This window comes from Heteronotia binoei, chromosome 10 (genome assembly GCF_032191835.1).
Source record: "Heteronotia binoei isolate CCM8104 ecotype False Entrance Well chromosome 10, APGP_CSIRO_Hbin_v1, whole genome shotgun sequence".
NCBI classification, from domain to species: domain Eukaryota; kingdom Metazoa; phylum Chordata; class Lepidosauria; order Squamata; family Gekkonidae; genus Heteronotia; species Heteronotia binoei.
The window spans coordinates 60701227-60715888 of NC_083232.1; the positions used below are offsets into that span (position 1 = coordinate 60701227).

At 38.5% G+C, this 14662-nt stretch overlaps 1 protein-coding gene across 14 annotated transcripts in view; it reads right to left on the bottom strand.

Moving 5' to 3' along the window:
- SATB1 (SATB homeobox 1) overlaps nucleotides 1-14662 on the bottom strand; it is a 146663-nt gene that overhangs the window by 99526 nt on the left and 32475 nt on the right. For 6 of the 14 annotated variants that reach the window (XM_060248754.1, XM_060248752.1, XM_060248751.1 and 3 more), the window contains exons 1-2: nucleotides 6715-7133; nucleotides 3702-3937 (exon numbers count right to left, since the gene is read on the bottom strand). The exons of 1 other annotated variant lie outside the window; for it this stretch is intronic. In XM_060248754.1, the coding sequence (XP_060104737.1) occupies nucleotides 3702-3912 (211 nt within the window). In that variant the 5' untranslated portion in view covers nucleotides 3913-3937; nucleotides 6715-7133. Of the gene's footprint in view, nucleotides 1-3701; nucleotides 3938-6714; nucleotides 7136-14662 lie in introns of those variants that run through there. 7 more of the 14 variants (XM_060248759.1, XM_060248758.1, XM_060248757.1 and 4 more) reach the window with 4 other exon arrangements.

The window sequence follows — 14662 nt, forward strand, 5'->3', positions numbered from 1 at the left end:
CCATTTGGATAGGATGATATAAAAAAATTCATAGCTGAAATCCCACCAAAGGTTCCTTCTAAATATAGGATACATCACATTCAAAAAATTATTAAAACATTGTAAGAGAAATAAGAATAGATCTTAGTCTGTTCTACAATTCAGTACCTTTTAGTAGAAATAATAAAGCTGATTGCAGAGGCAAAATGTTGTTTGTTCCTATCCTAGCAGATTTGTTATGAGAGCTTGCAGTATGACTACTTAAATATGTACTGCAGAAGCCTTTAGCCATTGCAATGCCATCTACATAATTCTGTTTACAATAAAACTTTCTTAGTTGTGCCAGAAATACTGAATTACTAATTGTTATGAAATTTCACCTTTGTTTGGCTGTTCTTCAAATTTTACATTAACAAAACTGTGCAAGAAAATCCAACCTATCCTAATGCTAATTGATTTTATTGTTTGGGAATAAACACAATATGCTCAAGTTACATAGAAAAAAAAGATACACATTTTGAAAGGGGAAAAGGTCATGCTAATTATTTCATTTTTGCTGTAACAACCAAGTTATTGTCATATATCTTTTCAGTGCCTATGTATATACATATATATACATATACATAATGTATATGGCCAAATTTTTAAACTCTAACTTCAATATAACTGTTCAATACCCTGTTTACACTGGTAGGGATCCCACTGTAATCAAGATGAACAAAAGGTTTATAAATCATACATCTTACTGATCACAATGGAATTACAGCAGTATCAGTGAAGCATGCTAGGCCTTTCAAAGATTAGAATATTTGCAAATCTTCAAAAGAAACAGTCTCATGCATTGCTTTAAACTGATCTAGCTGTAAAAGATGGATTGGCCCCTGTACATGAAATATCATTCAAATATGTATGTAGGAGCTGTTCTCATGAAATCATAACTAAAGACTTGAAGGGTAGGAGGGAAGCAGTATGTAAATACAACACCTACACTCACTAATCCAGTAATGAAACTCTCACTGTCTTCAGTAATACAGATTAGGTCCTTTGCTGAAAATAAGTGAAGGGTTAAAAAGCTCCTGCAATGGACCTGTCTCAAGGCATGATCTTTAGCATAAATGATGGCAAAGGTTACTTTAACAAGGCACCAAGGATCCCAATGTGTCCTAAAACATTCATGCCTCTGTAAATGTTCAGGGCAGTGCTTAATCTGATACTATAAAAGGTATAATACATATACTCCCCTTGGAAAAGCAAGTTATTGATAACATCAATATAACTTGTGCTAGAGTTATATTGTATTCTTACACTGTATTCTTATATGCTGCAAAAAATATTCAGTAAAAGGCACCTTTCAATAATGTGCATCTTTCTGCTACATCTTCAGTGAACTGTTCACTAGAGTCTCTGGCAAACTAAGGCAAACTAGACTTCTTTGGGGCAGTGCACAAACTCTCTCCCGTTTGCTGAATAGGCTCAGCATGAAACACAAGCCCCAATGCTTGCCAATATTTTGCATCTCATAGTGAGATGCACCAGGAAGATAAAAGACAAGAGAAGTAACAATGTAAATTGCCGACCTTCCCTGATATTAATGGAGATGCAAAAAATGCTGCAAAACACCAAACATTCAAAAATGCACTCGTGAAACATGTCTTATCCAAGCTCTGATTAGATATTTGACTTATCATTCAAAAAACAGAATAAGGCACAGAAAAAATAAAACAAAACCCTCAATCACTGTTAAAATCCTGATCCTAATAACTACACAAATTCACATGCTCCATACTTGAAGAACACATGCTATACATATATATGCTTCCTGTATTCCTTCCTTCTACTGGCTTCAAAAGAAGAAATTATATTAGAAAATCAGGCAAAGCCAGTTTCAACACTAAAACACCCTGACCTTACCTTCACCAGCACAATTGCGCATTTTATGTGATAGTGCATTGGGAAAGCAAGCTTCATTGTTCTACGTTTTGTGAAAGGCCTTGCAAGTTACCATACACAAATACGAATTGCCTTAAAGAAGCAGTGCCTTTTGACTGTTCTTTAGCATTGATCACAGCTACCAAAAAGGTATCATCTGACTACACATGTTAAATCTCCACAAGCTGTCACTACTGTCCTTCTATTAACAGTGAAAAATGTTAGAAAGGAGACCACAATCTCAACTAGCTGATCACACTTGCAAGGACTTGGCAAGACCTCCAAGTACAGCAACTTTATAACCTTCTAGTATTAAAGGGAAAGCACTGGTCAGTGCCCAATGCTAAAAATACAACATGATTTAAACCTGAAGGCAGTGTTAGAGGTTTTGCTGAAGGTTTATGAGTCTATGTAAACAGCACGTCTGCCATAAGAAGCAGAGAAGTCTGTAGAATCCTTGTCTAAAACTGTCCTGACATTAAAGTTTGCTGTGCAAATATCACAAAATACCAGAGACAGCTGAAATCTATTTAGGAATTTATGGAACTTATACGTGTGCAGGCGTCAGAAAGTCCTTTTTATATAGCCCCAGTGCTTCACAGTACAATATTAATGCACTCTGTTTAAAAAGCAGCAATAAATTATATTTTTAATGCCTTACCCTGGCTTTCTTAAGATGCATACATTCTTGGCAAACAATCAATAAATAGGGTAATCATGAGCAGAAGCCAAAGAATCTGCTGAAGTGTGTTTTTCCATTTTTAATAGATACAGATCTAACAATACGGACTGCTGTGTCTGTTTATTCCAAGATCAATATATCCTTTGTTTTCGCCAATCCAAGGAAAAAAATAAATGATTGTATGATAAATGTTATGCATCAGAAAGAAATGCCAGTGTCTTCTAATGCTGTGTGTGTTTAACTGTCTTGGTAGAATTTTACACTAGCTTTGCAAATGCAAAAAGAAATCTAAATTATAAACAAGTAGCAATATATACTGAAGGGTGAAAAAATGAGTGTTAAAACAAATGCCAAAACACAGTTTATGTGGTCTTAAATGAACATGGCTGCTGTTGCTCCAAAAAGATCATGTATGCTATTTATTTTAAAGTATTTGAAATACAAATACAAACACACACATACATACCACAATCAGTCACTGGTTCTAAAAGCGTCTTTTTCTTGTGAGAATGTCTAATTACCGCGAACCAGTCACTGAACAATACGACACCCAAGTTGTTCATTGCTCAGTAATGAATTGTACTTAAGGAAACAAAGTGCGAAAAATGGTCATCATAAAGGAGTTTTCCACAGAACACCAAAAAAGCTTTGCATCACTTTCCTGAAGCCAAATAACAAATGTTTTAGAATTGCTGTTGATCTTGTCAACAATAAAAGTAGAAATTTGGCTACTTCAAGTATCTATTATTAATTTATATGCCACAAAATAGTGATCTGCTCAACATCCTACAAAGAATAAGTTTATTACAAGTTATCTTTGACTTATAATATTATCTGGTCTCTGCAAGGCAGATAGCCAATGGTAAGGTTTTTTCCTCTCCAGTATGTAAAAAGCAAAAGACTCCACCCTGCAAAGCAAGATGCTCCACCCCAGCATACAGTTCAAGTTTTCAAGTGCCATTTCCATCAGAGCTAAGAATAAAATAGTTGTAGAACAAAAAATGTAATACTGGAAGATGAATTATCCAAAATCTCAGAAGTATATTTCTTCTCCTAAAACACGCTATATTATTCAAAAATTAATGTTCCATATTTAGAATTATCATGTTACCTTTTCTAGTGTGTGTTTTCATCAGGTGTCCAGAGTGTTTTAAAGGCACTCCTTGCATTTTAGCTCCTGTACTTCCAAGTCTTCCTCTTCCTAATGGGCTCCCATTCTGCTCCAAGCGGGAAATTTTGGCTGGCGGACCCTTCGGATCGCTTACATTGTTAGACATTTCTGAATGTTCTTTCCCCTGAGTTGTCTCGTTCAAATGATCCATACTCAGTCCCGCCTCTAAAGATCACCTGCCATGATTTAAAAAAATATATATGTGTGTGTTGTATACGCGTGCGTAGATTTATGTAGGCAGCTTTACATATGTACATAATACATCTGTATAGCATGTTCACATAATATTAGCTGTCTCTTAGGGAAAAATATACTCTGAGGAAACTTACTTCATTCTCAAATTACCTGGAACATTTAAGGTTTTATTATTATTTAGCTTGACCAATTTGTGCCTTAAGAATTCAAATGTGAGACTAGTAGTAATGACTGGTTAGTAACATTCCCATGATAGTATACTCATTGCTACAGACCACTGAAGTGTACGTTCCAAGTTTATGATACAAATTCCTTGCCTTTTTGGCTTAATAAAGACAAATCTTATGCTGGTGAACTCCATAGAGAAAATAACTGAAGAGAACAAAAACTTCAGCTAGATATGCAACAGATTAATTAGTAATAAGATATCTTGTATATGTATCTTTTTATAGATAATAGTAAAGAAGCTTCAGTAGCTTCCAAGTCTCTGGGTGTTTTGTTTTGTTTTTTAAACATATATCAGTCTATTTTCTACATGAAATGTTAATCAACTTCAGATAAAATGATGCAGGTACACTTTTTCCATGTTATAGCAGACTCTGAAACGATCGGTCTGTCATCTTATAAAAGTCATATGAAGGAAAACATGGAAAGTTTCTTTAGATGATAACAACTTGGGGATCCAGTTAAAAAACTGGAAACTTCTCAGCATCTACAAAATTTCTGTAGTGCATAATTAGACAATGGCAGAGATGCAAAATCAATATCTATCTATCTATCTATCTATCTATCTATCTATCTATCTATCTATCTATCTATCTATCTATCTATCTATCTATCTATCTATCTATCTATCTATCTATCTATCTATCTTCTGTGTAAAACTGAAGTGGAATTGCTAAATTTCCATCCCCCCAAAATGTTTTTTTTAAGTCTTTTTCTATGACAACATACAGCATATATTACAGATACCTGGTAAGTACTGACATCTAACCACACCTTACCCCAAATATGCAATTGTGTCTTGAAAATGGAGTGAAGCATCCAGTTATATTCTGAATGGATACTTTGTTTTATAACAGTATTTCTGATCCCCGCCCCCATCTACATTGCTTTCCCCACCATGAAGAACAGGTGACCAATCATTTATGAAGCCGTACTTGCATTATTTAACATAAACACTACAACATGGGGTGGTCCCACAGCAAAAGCAGCATTAATCCAATAACAAGCACTTTCGAACGCACTGTAAATGTATCACATTTTTTTCAGTCCTGACAAGATCTGCATTTTGGTAGTAGTGCTGTATATTCCCATTGTAATTTGTTTCTTGTTTAATCATAGGCTGCTTTGTCTTTCATAACAACTGTGTTAATCTGAAGGTTTAGAAGCAACCTTAAGAATGCCAGCTGAATAACTATAAAGTTTAGAATATAATGGTTATTTATCCTTACACTCTAGGGTGACATGCTGAGAACCAAAGGTTTACCGTTGATTGTGGTCCCATCTGTTTTTGGTTATGAGTCTCATTAACAATAAATATGCCTACTTTAATCACTTTTTTTAATCAAGATTATTCTTTTTCATTACATTAACTGCTGTTTAACCCAAAACTGCACATCTAAATTACTAACATATCCTGCATTTGCTAGTGCTTTACCAGAACACTTTGTCTGACACTCTAGTCTTACCTTTAGAATTAGCAGATGATCTCAATATACCTTAAACAGGAAAAATCACATTATCTACAACTTAATGCATACCTGGTTCAAGATTTTGGCTGGAAAAAGGTACCCATAATCATAATTATTTTATGCTTAGCAAATAGAAGCAATGATAGAAATTTGATGCATGTGTATTGTCTAAAAAACAGATTAGGTTATTCTAAATTACTACAATGGGATAGCTCTACATTTGTGCATTACAGGAAAATGAAACAGAAGTCCAGTGGTACCTTAAAGACTACTAGCATCATTATCAATTTCTGTATGAGCTTTTATGAGTCACAGCTGACTTTGTCACAAACTGAGCTCACAGAAATAAGCATTGTTAGTCTTTAAAGTGCCACTGGATTTGTGTTTTATTATTTGAAATGAGCCTTAGAACACCCATTCCTCTGCAACCTGTATCTTGCTCATTTTGCAAAAAGTCTTATGTTGCAAAGAGAAACTAAGCGCACAAAATGCAAGTAACTTAAACTCCATGTCTAAGGTTAAAGTTCATCAAAACCTGCCTGGAAGAGTAATGAGCAGTGATCGGTATGATCTGACCAGTGCAACTTCTCCATGAAGTCAGCTATTATCTCAAGGGGTGACAGCACTCAAAACTTCTGACAGTTTCACATTCATGCATTTGTTTGATATACAAGTTTTCAGCCCATAACTTCCAAAGTAGAGTTTCATAAACCAGATACTAAACACAGGGAGATGACATCCTAAATGTTTTCTAAATGGAATGCAATTGTCAGAACTCACTTTCTGCAAACAGAATCAAGTACCGTACTGTATGTCCAACATTTCAAGAGTTAGCCCCCTCCCCTTTCTTCTTTTTCCCTCCTCCTCTTCCTCCTCCTCCTCTCTAGATAAAACCCCTTAATCACATTTAAGAGAGGCTCTGTTCTTATCCATTCCATATGGCTGTCATAATCCAGGCCAAGCTTTCACTGTGACCTTTTAAAGAGACAAAGAAGCAAAACACTGTCTAGAAACAGGAACACTACAGTTGCGAGTGAAATGTTTATAAAAGACCCAAAACTCACCACTTCAGAACTTGACAGCATATAAATAAGAGAAACAAAGGAGTTTTCATTTGCAGCTCGATCTCTTGAAGAAGAAACAGCTCAAGACTGATGTTGTCTAAATGCTTTCTTAAAAAAAAAAAATTAAGGAAATGGAAGGATATCTTTCTTCCAAATTCTATTTTTTTTATGAGGGGGAAAGGGAAATGCAAACAACAAAGGTATTGCTCATGAGGAGAGGCAACAAGGGAAAGAAAAAGGTATCAGTCAATGAATTGTGGAATGTTAGATGAGGGAAGTTAGAATTTCATCAGACAAGTGTAATGCTGAGAATAAAGTTTCTATATCTGCTTTAAAAGGGAGAGGGTAAAACTAAAAGAAAAGCTAACCAGCCTAGCTCTGCATTCAGTTTTAAACATTGCAGATAAAAGTACGGGGGGAAGGGGAGGGGGGACAGTACCTTTTATAATATTTTTAAAATAACAGAACTACTGGATTTGCCTCTTTCAGGTATTTTTAAAAGACACAGCACGCATATACATACAAAATACAACTGCGAATCTGCCCACAAAAAACTAATCCCAAAACTTTCTGCATATAAAGCCTCAAAGATGTCACAGAAAAAGAAACCTAAGAACTGAAAAAGAAAAGGATATAGAAAAGTTGCAAGTAAAGGCACTAAAAATTCACACACTACTGCCCTTGCTTCTTATTAAATAATAATAATAATAATAATAATAATGCAGAGGACCCATTCTTCCTCATTTACCCGGAGAGACTGCGTTTGGGAAAAGGAGGGGGAGCGGAAGGAAATACAGCCACCACCAAAAGTAAAAACAAAAAACAAAAACGCACACACGCACGGAAGATAATTTCTAAAACATAAAAATCTACTTTCGAAGAGTTAGGTTAAAATGAAGCTGGGAGGGAGTGAGGTGATGGGGAGGGGGGCGAGGAAATCAGGTTACCAAAAAATAAATAAAATAAATCCTGTGAGCTTTCAAAAATCTTGTTGTCCCCCGGCTGGATATTATTGTTATTTAGGCCGGTTTGGTGGTGGTTGCTGGATGTTACAGGGCTGTGTGTGTGAGAGTGCAGCTTGCTTTGCTCGCTCTCCCCCTCTCTCGCTCTCTCTGTCCCCATTAAATTATTAGTTGACTCATCACTCCTCCTCCTGCTCCTGCTGCTGCCGCCGCCGCCGCCGTCCCCTCGCTCATGTTCCTTCCTCTCCGCTATTGCTTGCTGCTGCCGCCGCCGCTGCTGCTTCTTCCTCCTCCTCCTCCTTCTCATTTTAATACAAAATAACACCGAGGGCCACCGGCTTTTAAAAACGTGTATACAACCCGAGACAGGAGGAGGACGTAGCCTCCCTGCTGCTGCCTGGAGCTCTTCCCCGGCGGCCCCGGATCATCCGACGCGTCCTGGGAGGGAGAGACACACAGACAAGCTGGAGGAGGTGGCGGCGGTGGAGGAAACCGGGAGGGAACGGGGGGGGGGGGGGGAGGGAAGAAAGGGCATCTAGAAGGGGTGGAAATGGGAATTGGATTAAAAAGGGGGCTGGAGGGTTAAGGCTGAAGGGGGAGGGGGTTAAAACCAGAAAAGGGGGGGGGGGAGTGAGGCAGAGGGAGGCGAAGGGAGGGGAGATGAGAGAGCCGAGGGGTGTGCGATTTCCGGCACAGGGCGCGCAAGAATTTGTAATCAGCTTGATTAGTGTGAGGCGGCTCTGCATTTATTACACACAATACCCAGAATAACAGGGAGCAGTGCGAGGCAGAGATGCTGGCAGCGGCACAAGGCGAGCGATTAGAGCGTACAGAACGGGCTGCCGAGAGGGACAGGCCAAAAGAGCGGCCGTAGCGGCGCCCTTTCCTGTGCAGCGGGAGAGGGCGCCCGGGCAAACAGGATCTGAGGATGGAGAGGTGGCACATTTGGGGAGAAGAGAGAGGGAAGCAAGCGCGAAAGTCCTACTGGCATACACATCGTGTCTTGCCAACGCCAGCCACAAGCTCAACCGATTGGGACGAGGACCCTCCTGCCCCAAATGAGAAGGCAAAGGAAGGCAACTTCTGGAGCCCGCGAAACGTGGCACTCAGGAGCGGACAGTGCGCACCCAACAGACTTAGAAGCAAAGCAGGCATCGAAAGAACACGAACATCTTTAGATGCAGGGAAATGTTCAGAGATGGAGGATGGAGCGCAGGTGCAGGCAAGGCTCAAGAGCATATGGCAGGCAGTCATGGTTCTATAGCGAGGGAGAAGCAGGATGGAGTGTGTATATCTCTGTGTTCTGCCGAAGGGAAAGGTGGACCACAGTTTAGAAGCAAGCATTCGTCCTCTACAAAACGTGCCTGAATACATGATGTATCTGTTATCAGGAAGTCCTGAACAGTCTGACTCCTTTAGTGAAATTCACATGCTATTTCAGGCATCACCTGTCCTTGTATAAGTCAACCAGAATTACTGTCTTCAGCCAACACTGGATAGTAAAACAGCCAGTGGCAATGTAACTAATGTAACACAGATGTTCACTGCACTGTACTTTCTCCCAAGTCTCCATGAAAGTCCTTATATGAATGAAAAGATTGAGGAGCTTTAATGCCACTGACTGTCATTGAATATTGGGTCCAAAACTTAAGAACCTAAGACAAGCCAGGTCAGATCAGATAAATGGCTCAACGCTGTGTGTCACACAGTTGCCAAAACCCAGGTGCCATCAGGAGATCCACCAGCAGAGCAGGAACTCCAAAAGCCCTCCCACTGGTGCCCCACAAGCACCAAGAATACAGAGCATCACTGCCCCAGACATAGCATTCATCTATACCTTGTAGCTAACAGGCACCCGACAGACCTCTACCCCATATGTTTACCCAAATTTATGTTACCAAAATTATTTGCCATCTGAACTGATTTAAATTAGAATTATATTGTATTTTGATGTTAATCTAAACTTATTTAGATTGTTATTAGATTGTTTTTACTTCTTCAGCCCTGCTTGAAGGGAAGGGCAGCCTAGAAGTTTAATTAACTAATAAATATAAATCATCTAGAATTCCATGTCTGGCATTGCAAATACACTTAACCCAAGCTGCTTTGTCCTTATTTAAGATGAAACATTTTGTGAATTAATAATAATATTTATATTTATTTAGTGTTCAAACTTCTGGCCTGTACAGTAGGCCAGTATTGAAGATGAAGCTGCTGAGTCAAAGCCCTGGTCTGTCAAGGTCATTATTGTGTCCTCTGACTTCCAACAATATCCAGGGTCTCAGGCACAGGTCATTCACATCACCTTCTACTTGATTTTTTTTAAAAAAACAGTGATGCCAGAAATGGAACATAGACTCTTCTGCATGCCAAGCAGATTCTCCACTATGGGCCATGGCCCTTCCCCTACTTATCACTGTACTTAAGATGGCAAGGGCCTTGTCAAAGACTATCTAGTTAATTGTGACTTACTTAATTTGTGGGTGAGATAATATTTGTACATAGTCATTTTTTTTGGCCACTATGTTAGTTTGCAAAAAAATCATCAACAAAATCAGATTAACAAGGAGAACTTTCAAACCGTGTTTGTTTGAATGGAAATCTTACTTATTTCTATAGGTCTGCTGTTTATGACATTGTTTACTATTGTATATGTGACAATGATATGAGGACAAAGTTGAATAGCCACTTTTGCATGCATTCTGCTAACAAAAGTGCAACTCAGGTGGAAAACTCAGCCAAGTTTGGTTCCAGCCTTTTTTAAAAAAAATATCACTAGAATTTGTTTTAATATCTTTTTATTTAAAATACTTCAAACCCCTTATTCTCTCAATATACTTGAGTCCCCAAAGAGGGAACAATATCAAATTAAATAACAAAAAGTATTAACAATTAAACAGTCTCAACAACAACAAGTAAATACAGTTCGCAAGAATTATAGCCACATCAATATCAGTCACCCAACAGATATTTCAACACCTCAGATGGACATGCTCTTGACCCAAAAGCAGCACTCATCATCTAGCCCCAGGTTTCCTCCTAAATATCTCTGTTTTACAATTTTTCCAGACAGTCAGCAAAGTTGGACTCTTCCTCACTTCTTTAGAGGGGCTATTCGACATCCTTGCATTGCAGCAAGGGAAGGGATGAAGAGAAGGCATAGAGTGTCCATACAGACCCCATAGTGATAAAGTGGTTCTTTCAGAATGCAGGTACCAGCCATGTAAGCACCAGCACCTTGAACTGAACCCAGAAACAAGTAGGAATCTGGCAGAGAGATCACAGTATGAGAACACCATGCTCTCAGTGGTTGGTCCCAGAAAGTAAATAAGCTGCCACATGTTGTACCAGCTGAAGTTGTCTTCAAAAGCAGCTCACATAGAGATTGTTACAATAATCAACCCCCAGGGCTATTGTTCCATAACCATCATGTGCTTGCAAAGAAAAGGGAGAAAAAGGAACAAGGTTTGGAGTCATATGCAGCTGCCATATTTACCTGCTTGTCCAACAAGGCATAAAGAATCTAACAACACTCCTGAGCTCTCCATGGAGTCTTTTGACAAAAGCTGCATTTCCTCTATAATGGAAAGCAGAAACCTTTTGAATCACCTCTGTCTTGTCAGCATGCAGTTTCAGCTTTATTCTCCCTCAGCAACTTGACTACAACATTCAAAACAGAGACAGCATTACCTTTAGGTTTATTAAAAATTATTATCAGCACATCAACACCCAGATCCCAAGCTGTGGATTATCTTATTAAATAGGTGTTAAATAGCATGGGTGGGAACACTGAACCCTATTGATATTCCCATGTCAAATCCCATGCTTCTGCCTCCACATCCCTTAGAGCCATTTGTTACATTCAGTCCATTAGAGAGGACTAAGACCTCAGTCCTGTCAAGTCAAGTCCAACATCAATCCCTAGGAGTTTCAGAATCAGGAGTATCTACTGTATTGATGAAGGCTAATTACTAATAACAACAGCAGGGATTAGTCCTCCCACCCCTTATCCATTGGCAAATGGAGATAATTAAAGCTACCACAGCTGTTTCCATTTCAGTTTCCATTCCAGTTAACAGTGAAAAGAGTCAAGGGTGGAACTGAACCCTTGCTATCACTTCTGAGCGCTGCCTTCATCCACCACAAAGAGAAGAATCCAGCATTATAGTTTTTATTTCATTTTCATTTCATTTTATTCGATTTATATCCCACCTTCCCCACTGAGGCGGCTCAGGGCGGCTTATGGGGAACATCTAGGCATCAACAGTATGAGAAGAGAACACAGCCTTACCACATAACCCAGAGAACACACCTAACAATGTTGCTCAGATGAACACTGCCACAGATACAAAATACCAAATATTTAAACAATGTCATTCCACATATTACAGATCATTAATTTTAACACAGTGAACAACAGGAAGCTACAAGAACTGTGACCAGAATGTAACAAAATATACTAGTGACCAACTATATTAGTGGAATGAGGACCAACATTTCAGGACAACAACTGACTGAAAAAGGTAACCTATTTATTTGCTGCTATAATAAAGTGCAATGCAACAGCTACAGAAGTACAAAGAAAGGAGCACAGGCAGCACCAGATCTGCTCAGACGAAGAGGACAGATACACTTTGGTTAGGATATTAAAAAGTAGAAGTTCAAACAGGCTGGCTAGTATCCAAAGACCATTTGACAATTTGAAATTTCATGGTCATCTCACTCTATTGGTCTTCAACCCAATACAATGGCTTTCATTTGTCTCTAGTGTTAAGTTTTTCAGACATTAACTGATGAGTATAAATGGCAGAAGCCATACTTGCAAGTGTTAACTCAAAATGCAAATGTATTTAAAAGAGAAATGAGGATGTCATATAACTTAAGAAGTTTTCTTAAATAGGAAACAGGAGATAATTTTTTCATAACTTACAAGATGAAAAATGCAGCATGATAAACTTTGAACAAAGAAAGGGTACAAATTAGTAAGTGCTCAAAATACATACACACCTTAGTAGAACACTAGAACAAAGCATCAAAGAATACAGGCTGACATCTAGTGAAGTAAACACAAACACCACTGAATGTGTGCAGAAAATGGTAATGGGGTGAAATGCATAAAATATTTATACCAGTCAGCAATGCACAGAATAGATTATTGTGTTAGGAAAAATGAGTATAGTGCTTGAAATATAATGGTTATACAACAGAGTTATTTAAAACAGTGTGCCTGAAGGTGGAATAAGTTAGCATTCGGCATATATGTGAGAACACATGCACACACAAGATAACTTCAGTGTGGCTATTTTACACATGGAAGTCACAAATCATAGGCTTTTTGTCACATTTTATGCACAGTTTAATTTGCATGGTCTGCTAAGAAATTATCAAATAACGGGCTATCAAGTGATGGGCTATCAAGTGATATCTGAGTCAGTCCTATTTTCAGCTGTACTGTCACGCTGAAGACTATGACATAATATCAAACTGGTTTTAGGCTCATAGCCTAAGGCAGTCAGCCTCAATATACCTGCTTGCTTTGGCAGCACATATTCTAAAATTGGAATATACCTGCTCTGCCAGCTCCATTAGTCTTAAGACAATTCCTTCAGAGGACTGAAGGCCTGCTGCTTTAGTCTACCTCTTCCCCCCAGGTCACTTAAGCAATTTTTGTTCTACTGCCAAGAATGGTCAACCACAAACCACCTATTTTGGAATAGTTCTGGAGAGTTAAAATGGAACTTCAGGTGGGCTATTCAAGAGCAAGCAGTTTGACCACTGTCCAATTACAACACAGTACTCAAGCCATTTTAATGTGATTTAACCCTGCACCTAAACAGGGTTAAATCACAGTGTTGTGGTTCAGCCTTAAACTGTTTGCGGATCAAACTTAATAAAGACAAGCAGAGTTGCCACTTTCTGGAAAGTCAGGGAAATTGGTCTGAAGTCAGGGAAATTATGATTAAAATATATTCAAGCAGTGGATTTTTGACCTGCTGCTGCAGCAAGAGCATGATCCATTCTTGTGGCAACTGAAATAGAGAATACAAGTAAAATTTAATGATGCCCTTTCCCAGTTCCGCCTTTTTCTCAGCTCCACCCCCAGCAACCAGCCTAATGTGTTTGTTGAACTCTGTTCCTGCATGATTTCCAAGGTCTGCCTGTAGCATTTGCAAAGCAAGGCTAGTTTAAACGTTTAGCAGTACACAAACTTTAAACATCTAACTGTTTTCATCCCTAACTGTTAGTACTGCATTTAACTTACATATAAAGATAAGCATGTTTTTGGGTCATCCTTGTGTATGGAATGGACGCTTTGTCTCCTGCTAAACCCAGCACAGAGTTGCACATGAGTTTTGCCGCTGTTGGATTCCACAGACAACTAGCACTTTCTACTCTGTACCATGCAAAGTAACTTTTGTGTATGTGATTGCTTGTTCCCGCTGGAGTTTACAGAGTACCAGCTTTCTCACTCTCTTTCCTGACTTCTCCCATGCAGAAAGGTTGCAAATAAGGGTTGTCTGCTTCTCTAGATTGCATAAACTCCACCTCCTTTCTTGCTGCTGGTCTGCTCATTACAATTTCTGGAACCAGAAAGTGAAAGTGAAACTTTCCCAGCTTTGGAAAGTTCCTACTTGTTAGCATTCAGAGTTTACTTGAAATGAAGTTTGTATCTTGGTGTAATTTTCGATGCAATTGCAAAACAGATGTTGCTGCAGTTAATGTTGAAAGAAACTGATATTAAATCTATTACTTTGACAAATATTTTTGCAGTTGAGACTTGTGTAGTTGTAGAGTGGAACATTTCATTAAGCCTTGCATTAATGCAACACGACCTATTCATTTTTCAACTTGTTATATTTGAATGGCAGTCAGAGAAATTGACAAATGCTGGTCAGGGAAAGTAAGGGAAATAATAAATTTTTAGTGGCAACCCTGACAAGTCCACCCAATGATCGACTTAGTTGTACAGTCTTGTTTTGCATCTA